Genomic DNA, 14,328 nt, shown 5'->3' with positions numbered 1-14,328 from the left:
GCCGATGCTCGGTGCTCCTAACGGACATTGCTGCCTTGAGGTGACGTCATCTTGCCGAGCTATAATCTTATTCACCTGTGAAGCCCCCAAAAATCATGTCGATAACCCCTCGTATTTGATTCAAGTGGGCTACCCTGGCTTTTTAACCTTCTTCAACCCTAAGTCTTCTTTACGGGTTACGGTTTCTCATCGGACGTCAGTTATCACACGGTCATCTACTCCGACTATGTCACTTATAGACATTTCGGCGAATGTGACATTCTCTGACTAGCTTTTTAATCTGATCCTTGAAAGCAGTACATTCTTTGGTCGTGTGGGTGAACATCCGATGATAATCACATTGTTTGCTAATGTCCACATTAGGGTCGGGGTTAGGTCGGGCTCTCACCTCGGGAAGTGGAATGATCATTGAGCTATAGACCTCTAGAAAGATCTGATCTCGCCTTATTATCAGTGGGGTGTAAGTGTCATAGCGCAATCAGGGTGGCTCAGGAACCTGAGCTTGCTCTCTTCATCCCCTGGCTCAGTCTGTGTTCTCTTGTCTTCAGCTCTAGTCCTTTTTAGAGTGGCGGTGATGCTTAACAGATGGCCCTAGTCGCTAGTTCGGCTATGGCTGAGCCTGTGGCTAGGAGTTACTGTGCCTGGCAGCTAACACTTCCACAATTATATAACCAGCTGCTCGTAGTCGAAGTTTGTCAAGGTTGACAAGAGGCTTTCGAGCCAAATATTCAACAAATGACCCGGGCTTAAGCCGTGCTATGATGGCTTGCAAGGAGACAACCAGGTTAAGGTCCCTGATTTGAATGGCCTTCTGGTTAAATTGATTCATGAAAGCTCATAGCAACTCGTTTTCTCCTTGCTTCAAGTTGATCAGGCTGGTTGAGGTTTTATGGTGAACTCGGGTGGTGGAGAAGTGGGTGAGGAAATGGGTGGTGGGTTTGGAAAAGTCATGAATAGAGCCTAGCTCAAGGGTAGAGAACCACAACAGGGCAAACTTCTTCAAAGTGCTAGGAAAAGCACGGCACATGATCGGGTCGGTTCCCCCACTTAACAACATCAACGAATTGAACATTGTTAAGTGCTCTTAGGGGTCAATGGTTCCATCATATAGCTCCAATGTACCAGGAAGGCGAAATCTCTCTGGTAGGGGTATGGACATGATAAACTCCAAGAAAGGGTAGCTTATAGTGTACAAGGATGTTGACGATAAAGGAGTAAAGGTGTGGTTGGTCTGTAGCTATTGATGATGGTTGACCTCTACGTTATCATCAATCCACTCATTGTGCTGGTCGCACTGTTGGTTGCAGGTTAACTCGGCAACTTGGTCCTAGAGCTGCCGAATGGTTCAGAGAAGGGCTTCCATAGTTGTCAGATTCTCTAGTAAATGTTTGTTGGCTGTGTTTAGGTTTTCCTGGTTTGGAGCAATGTTGTTGTGACTTCTAATTCTGGTCATGAATGGTTTGTAGAGGAGGTTGTAGGGGCTCGACTTGCGGGGTAAGTAAGTTTTACCAAGCCCCACAATGGGCAGCAAATGTTCTTTCTAACCTAATAGGGTTTATCAAAATAGTTGCAATAGCGATGGAGAGTCACGATCTGATTATCTACGTCATAGAGGTGGCTGACACCTGCAAGTACTCCAACGCTCAAGTTAGTAGAGATTCAGAATGTCAACATGTAGGTAAGATTTAAAAAAAAACATACATTAACCTGTGATTAGATTAGTTTATATAGAAATGAAGGTACCTTACATGTCGCTGACCATCATAAGAGAATGGAGACTTGAGATATACAGTAGTAATAGGGATCATTTTTTTGAATCTTGAAATTGATAAAGATTATGAGTTGATGAGTATCAATACATGTGTTGTTCGAAATTGAAGAAATACATTATTAGTGTAAGAATCTCAATTTAGACGAAAATATTATCCAGCTTTTCAACTTAAATATAACTTGAGGATTGAGCTAGGTGTCAAATTATGGGCAGTACCGTCAAGTAGTAATTTGGGGGAAAAAATCTCTCAGCAGTTAACATGTCTCTTTAATTTGTCTAGGACTATGGATCCTGTCCTGTGTAATTCGAAATGCTCAACGGTACACGTGGCATGAAACTGCGGGTTAACTGAAAATGTTAACAGTTTACGAGGGAGGAGAGACAGACACATAGAGAGTGCAGTGTCAAATCAAAATGGCATAATCAGGAGGTGGGTACTACTAGTGTCTGAAGTGGGCCCCGCTCTCAATTCTCTCTCTTCTCTGTAAAAGCAGTTAAAGGGTAGTCTCCCAACTTCATGCTATTTAGCTGTATGTATTTATACATTGATAATCAGTAATTAAATAATAAAATGGAAGCATGGATTAAACAAATAAACACGCATTTCACGCGATACTTTCAGTTAGTTTTATGTTATTATTTCTGAGAGCATGAAGCCGAAAACAAATATAAGGAGCAGAATACGAAATTATTTATAATCAGACAGAATGTTTGGTAAGTACCCAAAATGTCACATCAAATGGGGACCATATTAAAATCTCATTCATTATTATTATTATTATTATTATTATGTATAATAGAACTACTAAAATGAAGTAATGACATAGCGTACGTGGCAGTATGAGCAATTTGTGAAAGAATGTAACCTACTGAGTAATTGGGGTGGTGTAAGTTAAAAGAGTACTGGCAATTTTTTCTTTGAAAGTTGTGATTTCGATAAACAATGATTATTTAAAATCTCAATATTTTATTTTATTCTTTCTATGAGTGTGATTTATCTTGATTTTGTGTCTCTCCTTTTATGTCTAACATGCGTTTTAGAGATTTTGAATTTTTTTCTCAATTAGGTGATATTAGAGTAATTAAGTAGAAATTTTTTGTTTGGTCCTAACAAAATTAGATAAAAATAAATGGGTTTTTTTAGAGATTTTTCTATAATGTGTTACTGGTACAGGTACATATTGGACTGAAGAACAAACTTGGCAAAGCGAAATTAAAATTGAATCTGGACCTCATCAAATTGAGCAATGGGGATTGCCTTTGAATGATTGGAAGTTCTCTCAACAGATAGAATGACTAAAATATTATTTATTTCTTGTGGATTTGAAAAAAGAAAAGAAAGAAATGATTCAAAACTCTGAATGTTATGATCCATGTGTTCATACACAGAATCTCTCAAGTGGAATGTCAGATTCTTTGCTTCATAGATGCTACTGTCAGGCACAGTTTTCTATCTCACTTTTGCTTTTAATTTTCTTCAATATGTTTTCTTTGACTGATATTTTCTTTGACCAGTCAACCATCTTGACTGATCCCTATGATCCACCATGGTCCCACTGTCTCCTCCATTATGCTGTTTTATGCTTCTTGTATGACCATTTTATTTTCAGTTCTATTTGTCCAATTAACTTATTAGATCTTGGAAATGTACAAGAGAGTAAAGCCATTTTCTTAGGATCCAAACAAACCCAAACCAAGAGTGGGGCCAATCATTGTTTGTTTATTAACATGCATGATAGATGAGAATATTGGTTGGTGTCATCGGTTTTCCCACCAATCCAAGATTCTTGGCCTCATTGAAATAAATAAGGGAGGAAGAGGAATTGGCCAGAAGTATATTATCCAATTTTATTTGATTGCTTGATCATCATTTGAGTGGGCTGCATGTGTTTTTTCACTTTGGTATCTTCATAAAAGGCCCTAAAATGGTCAAGTTTAAGCGCACACAACCTGGGCTGGGAGAACAAGAGAAAATCATATTTGGTTGGAAGAGAAAAAAAGAAAGTGAATGAAAATTTATTGAAGCTTTTTTTTTGTTGTTGCTAAGGTCTTGAAGCTTTCATTTGATTGTAACCGATGAAACCTAACTTGCCTCATCACACATGATTGGTATTAAAAAAGCATTTATGATCACAGACAGTGTGCCTATCTATACTAGTCCAAAATTTGAGACATCAATCTTGAAAGTGCACGGTTGTAGCTTATATAGCAATTTATGCAGTCCTGAAATGATCAATCATGAATTGGAGATTTAAGGCTGGTGGAGACTGGAAGCACAGAGCACTGCCATCTTTGACAAGAAGGGGGACCAAAGGGCAGCCCGGCAAACAAATTGAGGTGGTGGGGGCATTTACCAGAAAAAGAAAGTGCATAATCTCTGTCCAGTTGTGCCCTCATCCAAACATCCGCCATCACAATCATCTATTTTTATGTATATCTATTTGCCTGTGTATGTTTACCTATATTCACACACATATATATCAGAAGAACCTTCTAGCTGGACATCTGCAACTGTTATGCTGGCTCCAAAAGCAACTCTCTCTCTCTCTCTCTCATGGAATACCTAGTAAAGAATGGTTATGAATGAAAAACTCTCTCTCATGGAGTACCTAGTAAAGAATGGTTATGAATGAAAAATCTACTCTTTATAAAATTTTTAAATGAAGACAAGCTGTAGATATTTTTGAAATTTTAAGTCAAAATGGTGACTATTCCGATTTAAAATCAGAAAGATCACAAATGATTTGTATTATGTTATATAAAATTTGCATATTATATTTCAATAAACACACTTTTTTCTTCTTTAATGAGAATAATAATAATAATTATAGCACTTACTATTATTAATATATACTGATGAAGAAGAGGGGACAGTGGATGGGGCCCTTTGTAGCTGCCTCCAAGCGGTTAGGACCCACTAAAGAATGAAGCATGAAATCCTTTGCAGCTGATGATCTCTCTCTCTCTCTGCTTTGGGCTTTATTTATATGAGGAGAACTGGAGCCTCATTTTACTTCACTTTGCAGCTGCACTCCTCTCTCTGAAGCTCTCAGTGCTCTCTCTCTCTCTCTCTTTCTCTCTCTCTCTCTCTCTCTCTCTCTCTCTCTCTATATATATATATATATATATACACATATATATACTCAACACTCTTATTTTCAGTCTTAACAAGGAAGAGTCCTTGGCAGTGGAAGAATGGATCCTTCAAGTGCACAACACCACCAGGTAAGGATGCATGAAAAAATACACAAATGATATGGCACGCAAAGTAGCCTTCATTGTTTCTTTCTTACTCTTTTTTATGTTGTAATTTTCATTCGACTTTTGTTTTCTCTTTCATTTTCCTTTTATTCTTCTTTCTTCTATGTGATTTTTGGTTTGTGGGTCTAATTAATTTGAAAGGAAAAAATCTTTCTGTATTTCGGAAGAATTTTTACTTTTCTGTACAAATACAAGAAAGCGTAAAGAGGGAGAATGAAGAAGACAAGTTATTTTGAGTCATCTTTCCATTCATTGAGCATTTCCCATTTGTATTTCTTAAAGACTTCCAAACTCTTAGAACATTCTCATTAAACCACGGCTGACCTTGTAGTGGGTGGTTATGGGTTCCCAATTTTCATCAAATTCCCTAATTTGTCAGCGTGCTTGGTGGGAGAGAGAGGAGAAAACATAATAGACTCTACTGGGAGAACAATTTCCAATCATATATATATGTGCGTGTGTGTGTGTGTGTGTTCCTCTTTGATCTCTTTGCCATTCTCCTGACTAAAATAGAAATCTTTTCTTGGCTTCATAAATTCATGAAATAGTATCCATGCATGTAAGCACATTTCTAATATTAATGCTTGGCTTTATGTTAATTCGCTCCTAATCATTTTCAGCAAAGATTCAAAGAATTTTACCCTTTAGCACTGATATCCTCTGGTTTCATCCATGTTACTTGATTGATTAACCTTTCTTTTTCTGGTTTTTTGCTTGGTTATTAACCTTTCAATTGTACGTTGTTTGATCCCCTCAGGAAATTGCTGCTCAAACCCTAGAAAGCATACTGGTTTGTACAAAAACACAGCAAGAGAAGAAGCCAAGGCCTCATCAAGAACAAGCTCTGAAATGCCCTAGATGTGATTCCACCAATACCAAGTTCTGTTACTACAACAACTACAGCCTCTCCCAGCCCAGATACTTCTGCAAATCGTGCAGAAGGTATTGGACCAAAGGGGGCACACTGAGAAATGTTCCAGTGGGTGGAGGCTGCAGGAAGAACAAGAGATCCTCCTCATCAGCAGCAGCATCAAAGAGCAGCCAAGATCAGCCACTCACCACCACCAATCCCAGCAGCCCTCTCTCTACTCTCTCATCCTTCCCCTATACTTCCAGTGATCTCAGCCTTGCATTTGCTGGGCTCCACAAGCAACCGACCGGACCGATCGGTTTTGATCACGATCTTCAAGGTCTTCCAATCTTGGCTGGCCAGACCAGTTCCCACTGTGAACTTCTTGGAAACCCTAATGCCTTTCTGGGCTCACTTGGAAGTGGCTTTCTTGAAGCTCCCAATGGCTTGGTAGATAGTGTGTACTATGGGAATATGGGGAATGGAAACTTGGGGCATTTGGGCGTCATGGCAATGCCCAATTATGAAGAAATTAGTGGAGCATCAGCAGCAGCAGTAGCAGCCGCAGCAATAAAACAAGAGGCCTGTGATGCAAGAGAAGGAGAGAATAGAGTGTTGTGGGGGTTTCCATGGCAGCATCTTGGTGGAGATGGAGAGATTGGCGGAGTTGGTGCAGGAAGATCAGAAAGCTGGATTAATGGTGGACTTGGTTCATCTTGGCATGGGCTTCTCAATAGCCCTCTCATCTAGATGCTAATCATAATAAGAGTCTCCTCTCTTAATTTCTTTCTTCTTTTTTTCTTTCTAGCTAGAAGAGGATCTCCTTTTGTTGCTTGCATGATGATACAACTCTCCAGTCTGTAATTATCAGACTCAAAATTTTAGTCGAATCCTTGTGAGTTTGTTTTTAGAGACTACAATTCTCTTAAGCCATTTCTACTTATTAATATTTAAATATTAAAGATCATTAAAATAGCTTACAGATACAAAGACCTCTCAAAATTCTTCACCTTACTTTCTTTTCTCCTCCTCCTCCTTATAATGTCATTTAGTGATATGACTGATAACTGAAGGAATTTAATATCTCTTCTCCAAGCAAATATGGAACATTCACTGATACACGTTCATGGAATAGCATTCAGAGAGACACAGAGATTGAAGTGATATTGCATAGTCTGTGCAGTTCAGTCTGAACTATCTGAGATTTGGAAAAGCATAATTTGCTTCTTGGGCTTTGTACATAAGACAGGAGCTAATTTGTTCTTCAGAATGGTACATTTCCAAGACGTTCCATTTTGGCTGTTTCTTACTTTCAGTGGACATAAAAAGAACATGAATGCATAGGTGCTACATATTATATTGAGATAATATCCAAACTGATAACTCTTTGATTGACATATCCAAACATTTAAAAAAAAGTGTCAAAAATAACTTCATAGTGGATTGTTCATACATTTTTTTTTGTCATTTGTGTCCAGTTCTGTTCTATCTTCTCTTCTGGATTTGTGTTCCTCCACTTTACAATGGTGGTATATTTTCTCTTTTCATTTCTCCATTTTTTAACTCAAGCTTTTCATTAACTTTTATTATTTCCCTAAATTAGACAAGGTTTAAAGAAGCCCTTTTTAACTTTGTTAAAAAAAACATTAAGTTTTAATATGATGTATTTAAAAAAAAAATCCATTATAATAGAGTTACTCTGAGTAAGGTAGAAGTAACTTCATCTGTTGATAATTAATAATAAATTTTACCAATAACACAAGAGACAAGAGAACTTTAAAAAAGGTTGTTTTGGTTATAATTTCAAAAAATATATATCAAATAAATTTAGTGAACGTACGGGTTCAATGAATTAATTGCAAAAAAGGTGCATTTAAATAATTATTTCTAATATTTTCCTTCTACGCGATTTCACATATAACATGAAAAAAGAAATTATAAACATGATTCTACGAGCTATATATATATATACCTGTACATCTTTAGATATATAATAACCAGGAAATTAATTTATGCTGGTATTACAAACAAACAAAAACTAATTAAACCATAAAATGGCTCTAATATCGAAAATCATTCAATCATATTGATGTGATTAAATTAGTTAACTTTGAGATACGAGTACTTAAAAAATACATAAAATCATATCAAAAGTCACACATTGACAGTTATATACGAATTTTCTCGTGCTGTACAGTACTGTCCAGTTCTGTTCTACCTAAGCTTTGAAGAGTTTCAATGAAGCATCAATTTCGGGGTAGATATCCCCTCATATCCCAGACCAAATCCAACATAAGATTTGGGCGTGAAAATTTGTCAGAAAACTATAGTCTATATATAAGGTGTAGGAAAAAAGAAAAAAAAGAAAAAGCAGTACAATTCATGTACCAGTTCATGCAATTAATTATTTGAATATAGGTTTTGAGTTTGTTGGACGGCTGCTTTTTGACAAATTGCTTGGATTTATAATCTGTGCTACGGGTGACATTTTTTATTTTCGTGCAAATCTGGGTAGGGCTGTCCCCTCCTCAATCATTGTTCCCTTGTAATCTAGCTAACCATTGATTATTTTATTTTTATATATGGGTAATGCTGTTTACTGTGTAATTTTTATAATAAAATTGCATTTTTACATTTGTTTAAGAGGTTGGCATTGGCTATCTTAAATTAATTTAATATTATGTTACTTGTTTACATTATACTCCCAAATTATTCTAATCATTATGAATAATCATAAACAAACTATGAATGATAGAATGATGAACAACCACACCACCCATATATTGACTCCCAAGTCCAACACCAATTAAGTGGTGGTGCAATTTAGATTGAATACTTCACACTGTTAGGGCACTATCAAAATTGATAAGACTGTTAAGTCTGAAAAATAATTACAAAGAAGAAGAAGAAGAAGAAGAAGAAATTTTGGAATAAAGTGCATGTTAAAAATAATTGGGGTAAAGAAGTATTTAATCAAATATAATTTACAAAAAAGAAAAAATCACGACCCAAGTCAACATAATAAGATTGGGTTGAGGAGTATTTTTATGTTTCAAAAATTACGTTAATTATCCCTACTTTTTAAAATTTGCATCAAATTCTCATCTCTATCATTAGAAAGCCGTAAGTGAGATTAAATTGAAAATGCAAGCATGAATAAAAAAAAATATATAAACAGCCTAAAATGCCCTCAAATTAGATGAATGGTCTTGTATATTCTTAAAAGGAGTACTAAACAAATGCTACAATAGATCACCATTTCTATGTATATTTTACAAACATACACGGAGCAGTTCTTACTTTCTTTAAAATCTATGAAAAGGAATCTCTTGTAACCCCCCCCCCCCCCCCCCCCCCCCCCAAAAAAAAAAAAAAAAATCAATGTTTTAGAAAATCTAAAACCAGATGATGATGGGTTCCATTACATTTTGTCTTTTAATCCTAAAATTATTTGGTAGGATTATATAGAAGAAGCTTCAATGCAGTGGAAATGGATAGTTTGAGAAGATGGAGCAGTAGAATGGAGATGCAAGAAATGGCATAAGCTGGATTGAAGGGGATATGGCATTTGTTTGCAACATATTTTATCGCATTTTTCTTTGGAGAAAAAATAATACATTAACTGAAAGTCTATTTTACTTCTTACTTTTTATAATAGAAATCTCTTTTTGGGTAAAACCTTTTAACCATAAACTTTAAATCTTAAAAATAACAAGTATTCCTTGTATTTTGAAACCTCAAAGTGATGGTATTTAGGCACTATCCTTTACTAAAAGCTAATTTTATCTTTTAACATAACTTAAAATATTTACCATTATATACATATATATATATATATATTTCCATACCGGCTCTATTGAATTGGGTAATAGGACCAAATCTAAAACGAGCATTCCAGAGTACTGCCCATTTCCATTTCCATTTCCATTTCCATTTCTAACGGGAGTGCTGTATATATATTACGAAGGTTACATCCAATCATAAATCAAGCATGCTCCACATCTCATCTCATCTCATCAGTTATCAAACAAAAGAGCAAACCCCTCCCCTCCTGCTGCATCGTACCTGTCATTCACCCAGTGACAATACTCCAACCAACCGTGCCCCTTCATTGATGCAAAACTTTTACAAGCATCAATATTCACCTTCAAAAATTTAAAACTGAATTGTTGTGTGGTCTCTAAGCATATTTTGTTGAGTTTTAAGGGATAAATAATTAATAATTAATATTGTTGCTACAAATTTTATTAAAATATTATTAAATTCATAAAAGGACGCTTTAGTTAGTGTTCTTTAACTCATTGGTTTCCACCAGGACGCCTGCCATGTCATATCATCTAAACTCATCTGTTTTCAAGTAACACTGGAGGTTTGGAGGCTATCCTCTTTTAGGATAGATGGACATTGAAGCTTTGCTTGGAGAGTTGGGAGGCCAAAGGAATTCCTTGGTGCATACAGAATCTGCCTTGCAGGTTACTGAAACCGCACACAACAAATTAATGGCACCCTTTAAAATAGACAAGCCCCCCTTCCTCTAAGCTTAGCGGGGCGTCCACCGATCTCCTACAATCTAATCATATATATTCTCATGTATTTAATTAGTAAGTGGCATAACAATATCAATGAAGGAAGATGAACCCTGGCTTCCCATTTAAATTTAGTTAAAAAACCATACCAACTGCTATTTATCCACAATACAGGGCGGTATATTGCCTGGGATCTTTTCAACCCATTTTTGTTCTCTTTTCTTATTTTGGGTAATTCTTTTTTTCCCTTCTTTTCTCTTAGAAGAGTGAGGCAAAATTCTACTTATAATTGACGGGAAGAATAAATACATAGCGGATCTAGCACGACATCCTTGTTAGGGGTGTGTAATTTTTCGATTTAACTAAACTGACCGAACTGAACCGATTCTCTCTCTCTCTTGATCTCGATCTCACTGTCACTGCTTCACCTTCGTCGCCCCCCCTCCCGCCACCTCACGAACGTCGCCTCCCTCCCGTCGGCTCACGATAGTCTTTCCATCTGACAGTCGAAGATGAAGGGCCATTTGGGCCTCTGGCCAAACGAAGGGCTGAACCGGACAAGGGCTGGCCATTCATCTTTGTCTTTGGCGTTTCGCTTCTTTCCTATACAGAGGCCGACACCACCCTAGCTACATCTCTCTCCTTTCGATCATGCTCACCTATTCAGTAAGTTTTAGTGTAGTTTGGTTATACTGGTTATTTTGGTTTTGATTTTTCGATTATCATATCCTTTCGATTCGGCTCGGTTAGTGGACTATGATCAGTTCGGTTCGATTGATAAAAAAGTTGACGGCTCGATTAGTTATAACCAAATGCTCTCCCCTAATCCTTGTAGCATATTAGGAATTCCACATTGCAAGTTCTTTCCAAATTTCAACAATTAACTCAATTACGAATGCAACTCTAAAAGCCAATTGCACTTGTAGAGCAGGGGGCCAAGGGGATGAAGGTGATGCGTCTCCAAAAAGCTTAGAAGGAGCTTTAAACTGAAGATGCTCCGCATTAATGTTACTAGTCATTATACAAGTAATTCTTTAATTAAACCTTTAGGTCTCATAACAGTGATGCTAGGAATTGGTCAGTTCTGAATCTCAACCATAAAACAAAAAATCGGGAGGAAAAAAAAAAAAAAAACGACAACCAGCACTCAAAGGAAAACTCTGCCTGTGGAGCAGATCTTCGGGGTGCCAATGGCCATTTTTCTTAAGTTTAGGATCTTGGCTTCTCCTTCTTCTCTTTGAACAGAGCGAGCAGCGACACACCAGACACCTTCACAACCTTGAATCTGACTCCTGGGATATCTCCGACGGCATGCCCCTTTCGACCAAATCCTGCAATCAGCACTTCATCCTACATGCCAACCACAAAAAGCCTTGTAAGGCCAAAGACAAATCAAGCAGACGAATTTATCATCTACTTGGGATCAAAGAATAACTGACTGATATATTGTGCTCACATTCTCCTCAATGTAGTTCAAGCAACCATCATTTGGCACGAATGCAGCAATCTTCTTCCCATTCTTAATCAACTGAACTCTGGCACATTTTCTAATAGCAGAGTTTGGCTGCTTAGCCTCAATGCCTCTGTATAAACAACCAGTCACACGCAGGTTGGATATGATACAGAAAAATACTACTAAATTGGAATGGCAGGGAAGGAACTGATAGAGGAAAATGCATCTCAGCTTACATTTTCTCGAGAACAATGCCTTTTGCATGGGATGACCCAGCAAATGGCTTCTTCCATTCATTGCCAAGATGGGATTTTTTATATGCCTTATCAGCCCACCTTTGCCTTACACGGTGGGACTTCAGCTTGCGACCAGCTCCCATTCCACGTGTTTTCCTGTGACAGATTATTAGCGGTTAGGAAAAACTGCTAATAACATCTAAGTTCTTAATCCAAGAGAGCAAACAAGTAAACTCATACTGAAATTTGAATTGATGGAATGATTGTGAATATCTAGAAAGCAGAACTATAACAACTATTAGATAACTAGGCATATGTATTTCCCATGGCCAATCCCAAGAGGTAATGGCAGAAGATCTACTCCCCGAGGTGATACAATATGAAAGCATGACCTACTTAAAGCAGAAAACTCCAGGAAGAGAGCCTAAACTGCTAGAATTTGCGGGAAGCTTAATTTCTGAAAATTTTATCTTTGCAATTTACAAACATCAAAGAGTTTTGCCAAAAATCATCATAATTGTCAAAACCAATACAAAACAAACAACAAAAAGAAGAAATAGAAGAAATAAATCCACGTGATAGTAATCTATGTCACTGCACAATAAAAGCAAACTGTTTTAGAGATGAAAATTGTTGAGTCCATATCTGCAGCTCTTCAAACATCATTCAGAAAGAGTGATGCAGAAATCAGATTATGGACCCAAGACATCTCAAGTTACAAACTTGAATATACAAAATTAAAATACAAACAATGTTATTATTTGGTATGGATTTGTAATGTCAATGTGATTTTTAGAAGCTAATTGACATTACGAATGTTATGCCACTGACCCAGCATGATTGGGATAAGATGCAGTAGATGATGATGCCCATGCAAATAACAAAGATTCAGAAGATGAGAGAAAAGAGTTAAACAATCAAATAAATGTTATCCATACTAATGACTTTCATTCTCTATTTATTATCTTGCACACTTAAAAAAGTAAAAATTGAATTGTAAGGACTATCTGCTTCAACGCCAGAGTTGGAAGAATTACAACGCCAATCAGTTCACATTGCAAACGGCTACTTTGATCTTGGAACGGAATCTTCATATGGCCTAAAATATTAATGTGTTCTATGGTTTATACTGTTTCAGGCTGACAACTTCCTTTCATACCCAATCCCACTAAACCCAGTACCCCTGATGTCACACCAATTCCATACTTACGAATCCATGGTTGCAACTTCATTTTTATATTTTCCCATGAATTATATTCAATGTATGAATTCATGTATCAATTAGCGTCAGTTCCATAAATTATCGTTCCGAGGATAACTACTCAAACGTAAGCCTTATTAACACAATGTAAAATAATGCTTTATAAACGAACAGTTTGTCTTTAGTGCATAGAATTGTAGCTTCATGCATATTCTTATACAAAGTTCTAAGTTACACCGAATGCAAGCACAAGTTTCTCCCTTTCGAGTCTGAATTTTTATCCTAGATCTAAGTTTTGGAAATCACAATGCCATGCAATTTGATCCAACTTTAAGTCCTTGTCCTATTCCCATCCAATTTAATCTAAAAAATTTCTCTTCCAGTTTTTAAGGTTAATATTTAGAGAGAATATTACCTCTAAAACATATGCATAGACCTAGTTATATCTACCAACGAAAAACATTTCCAGGACACTACATTCCATCAAATCAAACAGAGCTTTAGAAAACTACTAGCAGAATCTTTTAATGGCACAATAAAGAGACGACATTGAGATCGGATGTTCGTACCCCATGGCGGCGTCGAGAGGAGGCTCTTCGACTGTGAACCGAGATGCTTCAGAGACGAATACGAGAGACCCGCTTTAGAACTCTGGCCGCTGGAATGAGAAAACCCTAGATCATGATGGCCATTTTATACAGGCGTTTTTAATTTGAAATTTTGTAAAAAGGGCTCTTCTTTCCGTAATTTTACACTTCTTCCTCGTAATTTCGGCTATAGCACAATAACCACCCATGTTGAGAAACTCCGTCTGTTTGAACGTAAAATATTTTATTTTACTTTAAAATATCTTTCAAGCTCTATTTATTTGAAATTTGGGTAAATTATATGAAACACATTCACTTAAGGTCATATGTAATTTATCTCTCTGTATTTTTTATTATATCAAAAAATCTTTTCATACTTTTAAAATATTGCAATTAGCCACAATCTATTATTATTTTAGATAATTTTGTACAATAATCTACAT

The 14,328-nt window shown here is 36.6% G+C and overlaps 2 protein-coding genes across 4 annotated transcripts; one reads left to right on the top strand and one right to left on the bottom strand.

The window, feature by feature from the left end:
• The first annotated feature begins 4,802 nt into the window (after positions 1-4,802).
• On the top strand, positions 4,803-6,935 carry LOC127797615 (dof zinc finger protein DOF2.1-like). Of its 3 annotated transcripts, XM_052330658.1 has the most exons (3): positions 4,827-4,862; positions 4,893-4,996; positions 5,790-6,922. In XM_052330658.1, exons 2-3 carry the CDS (start codon positions 4,967-4,969, stop codon positions 6,630-6,632), a joined length of 873 nt encoding a protein of 290 aa, XP_052186618.1. In that variant the 5' UTR covers positions 4,827-4,862; positions 4,893-4,966; the 3' UTR covers positions 6,633-6,922. The 3 variants fall into 3 exon arrangements, with proteins under 3 accessions (XP_052186617.1, XP_052186618.1, XP_052186620.1); XM_052330657.1 differs by having other exon boundaries at positions 4,803-4,996; positions 5,790-6,918; XM_052330660.1 differs by lacking the exons at positions 4,827-4,862; positions 4,893-4,996 and adding an exon at positions 5,008-5,591 and having other exon boundaries at positions 5,790-6,935.
• A 4,417-nt stretch (positions 6,936-11,352) lies between these two features.
• On the bottom strand, positions 11,353-13,983 carry LOC127796447 (40S ribosomal protein S23-like). Its single transcript, XM_052328597.1, has 4 exons — positions 13,868-13,983; positions 12,098-12,253; positions 11,865-11,991; positions 11,353-11,758 (listed from the first exon to the last, which is right to left on the bottom strand). The coding sequence occupies exons 1-4, from the start codon at positions 13,870-13,872 to the stop codon at positions 11,618-11,620; spliced, it is 429 nt and encodes a 142-aa protein (XP_052184557.1). The 5' UTR covers positions 13,873-13,983; the 3' UTR covers positions 11,353-11,617.
• Between the last annotated feature and the right edge of the window lie 345 nt (positions 13,984-14,328).

Source organism: Diospyros lotus, chromosome 3, assembly GCF_014633365.1.
Source record: "Diospyros lotus cultivar Yz01 chromosome 3, ASM1463336v1, whole genome shotgun sequence".
Lineage (NCBI taxonomy): Eukaryota > Viridiplantae > Streptophyta > Magnoliopsida > Ericales > Ebenaceae > Diospyros > Diospyros lotus.
This window is presented reverse-complemented; position numbering and strand designations above follow the sequence as displayed.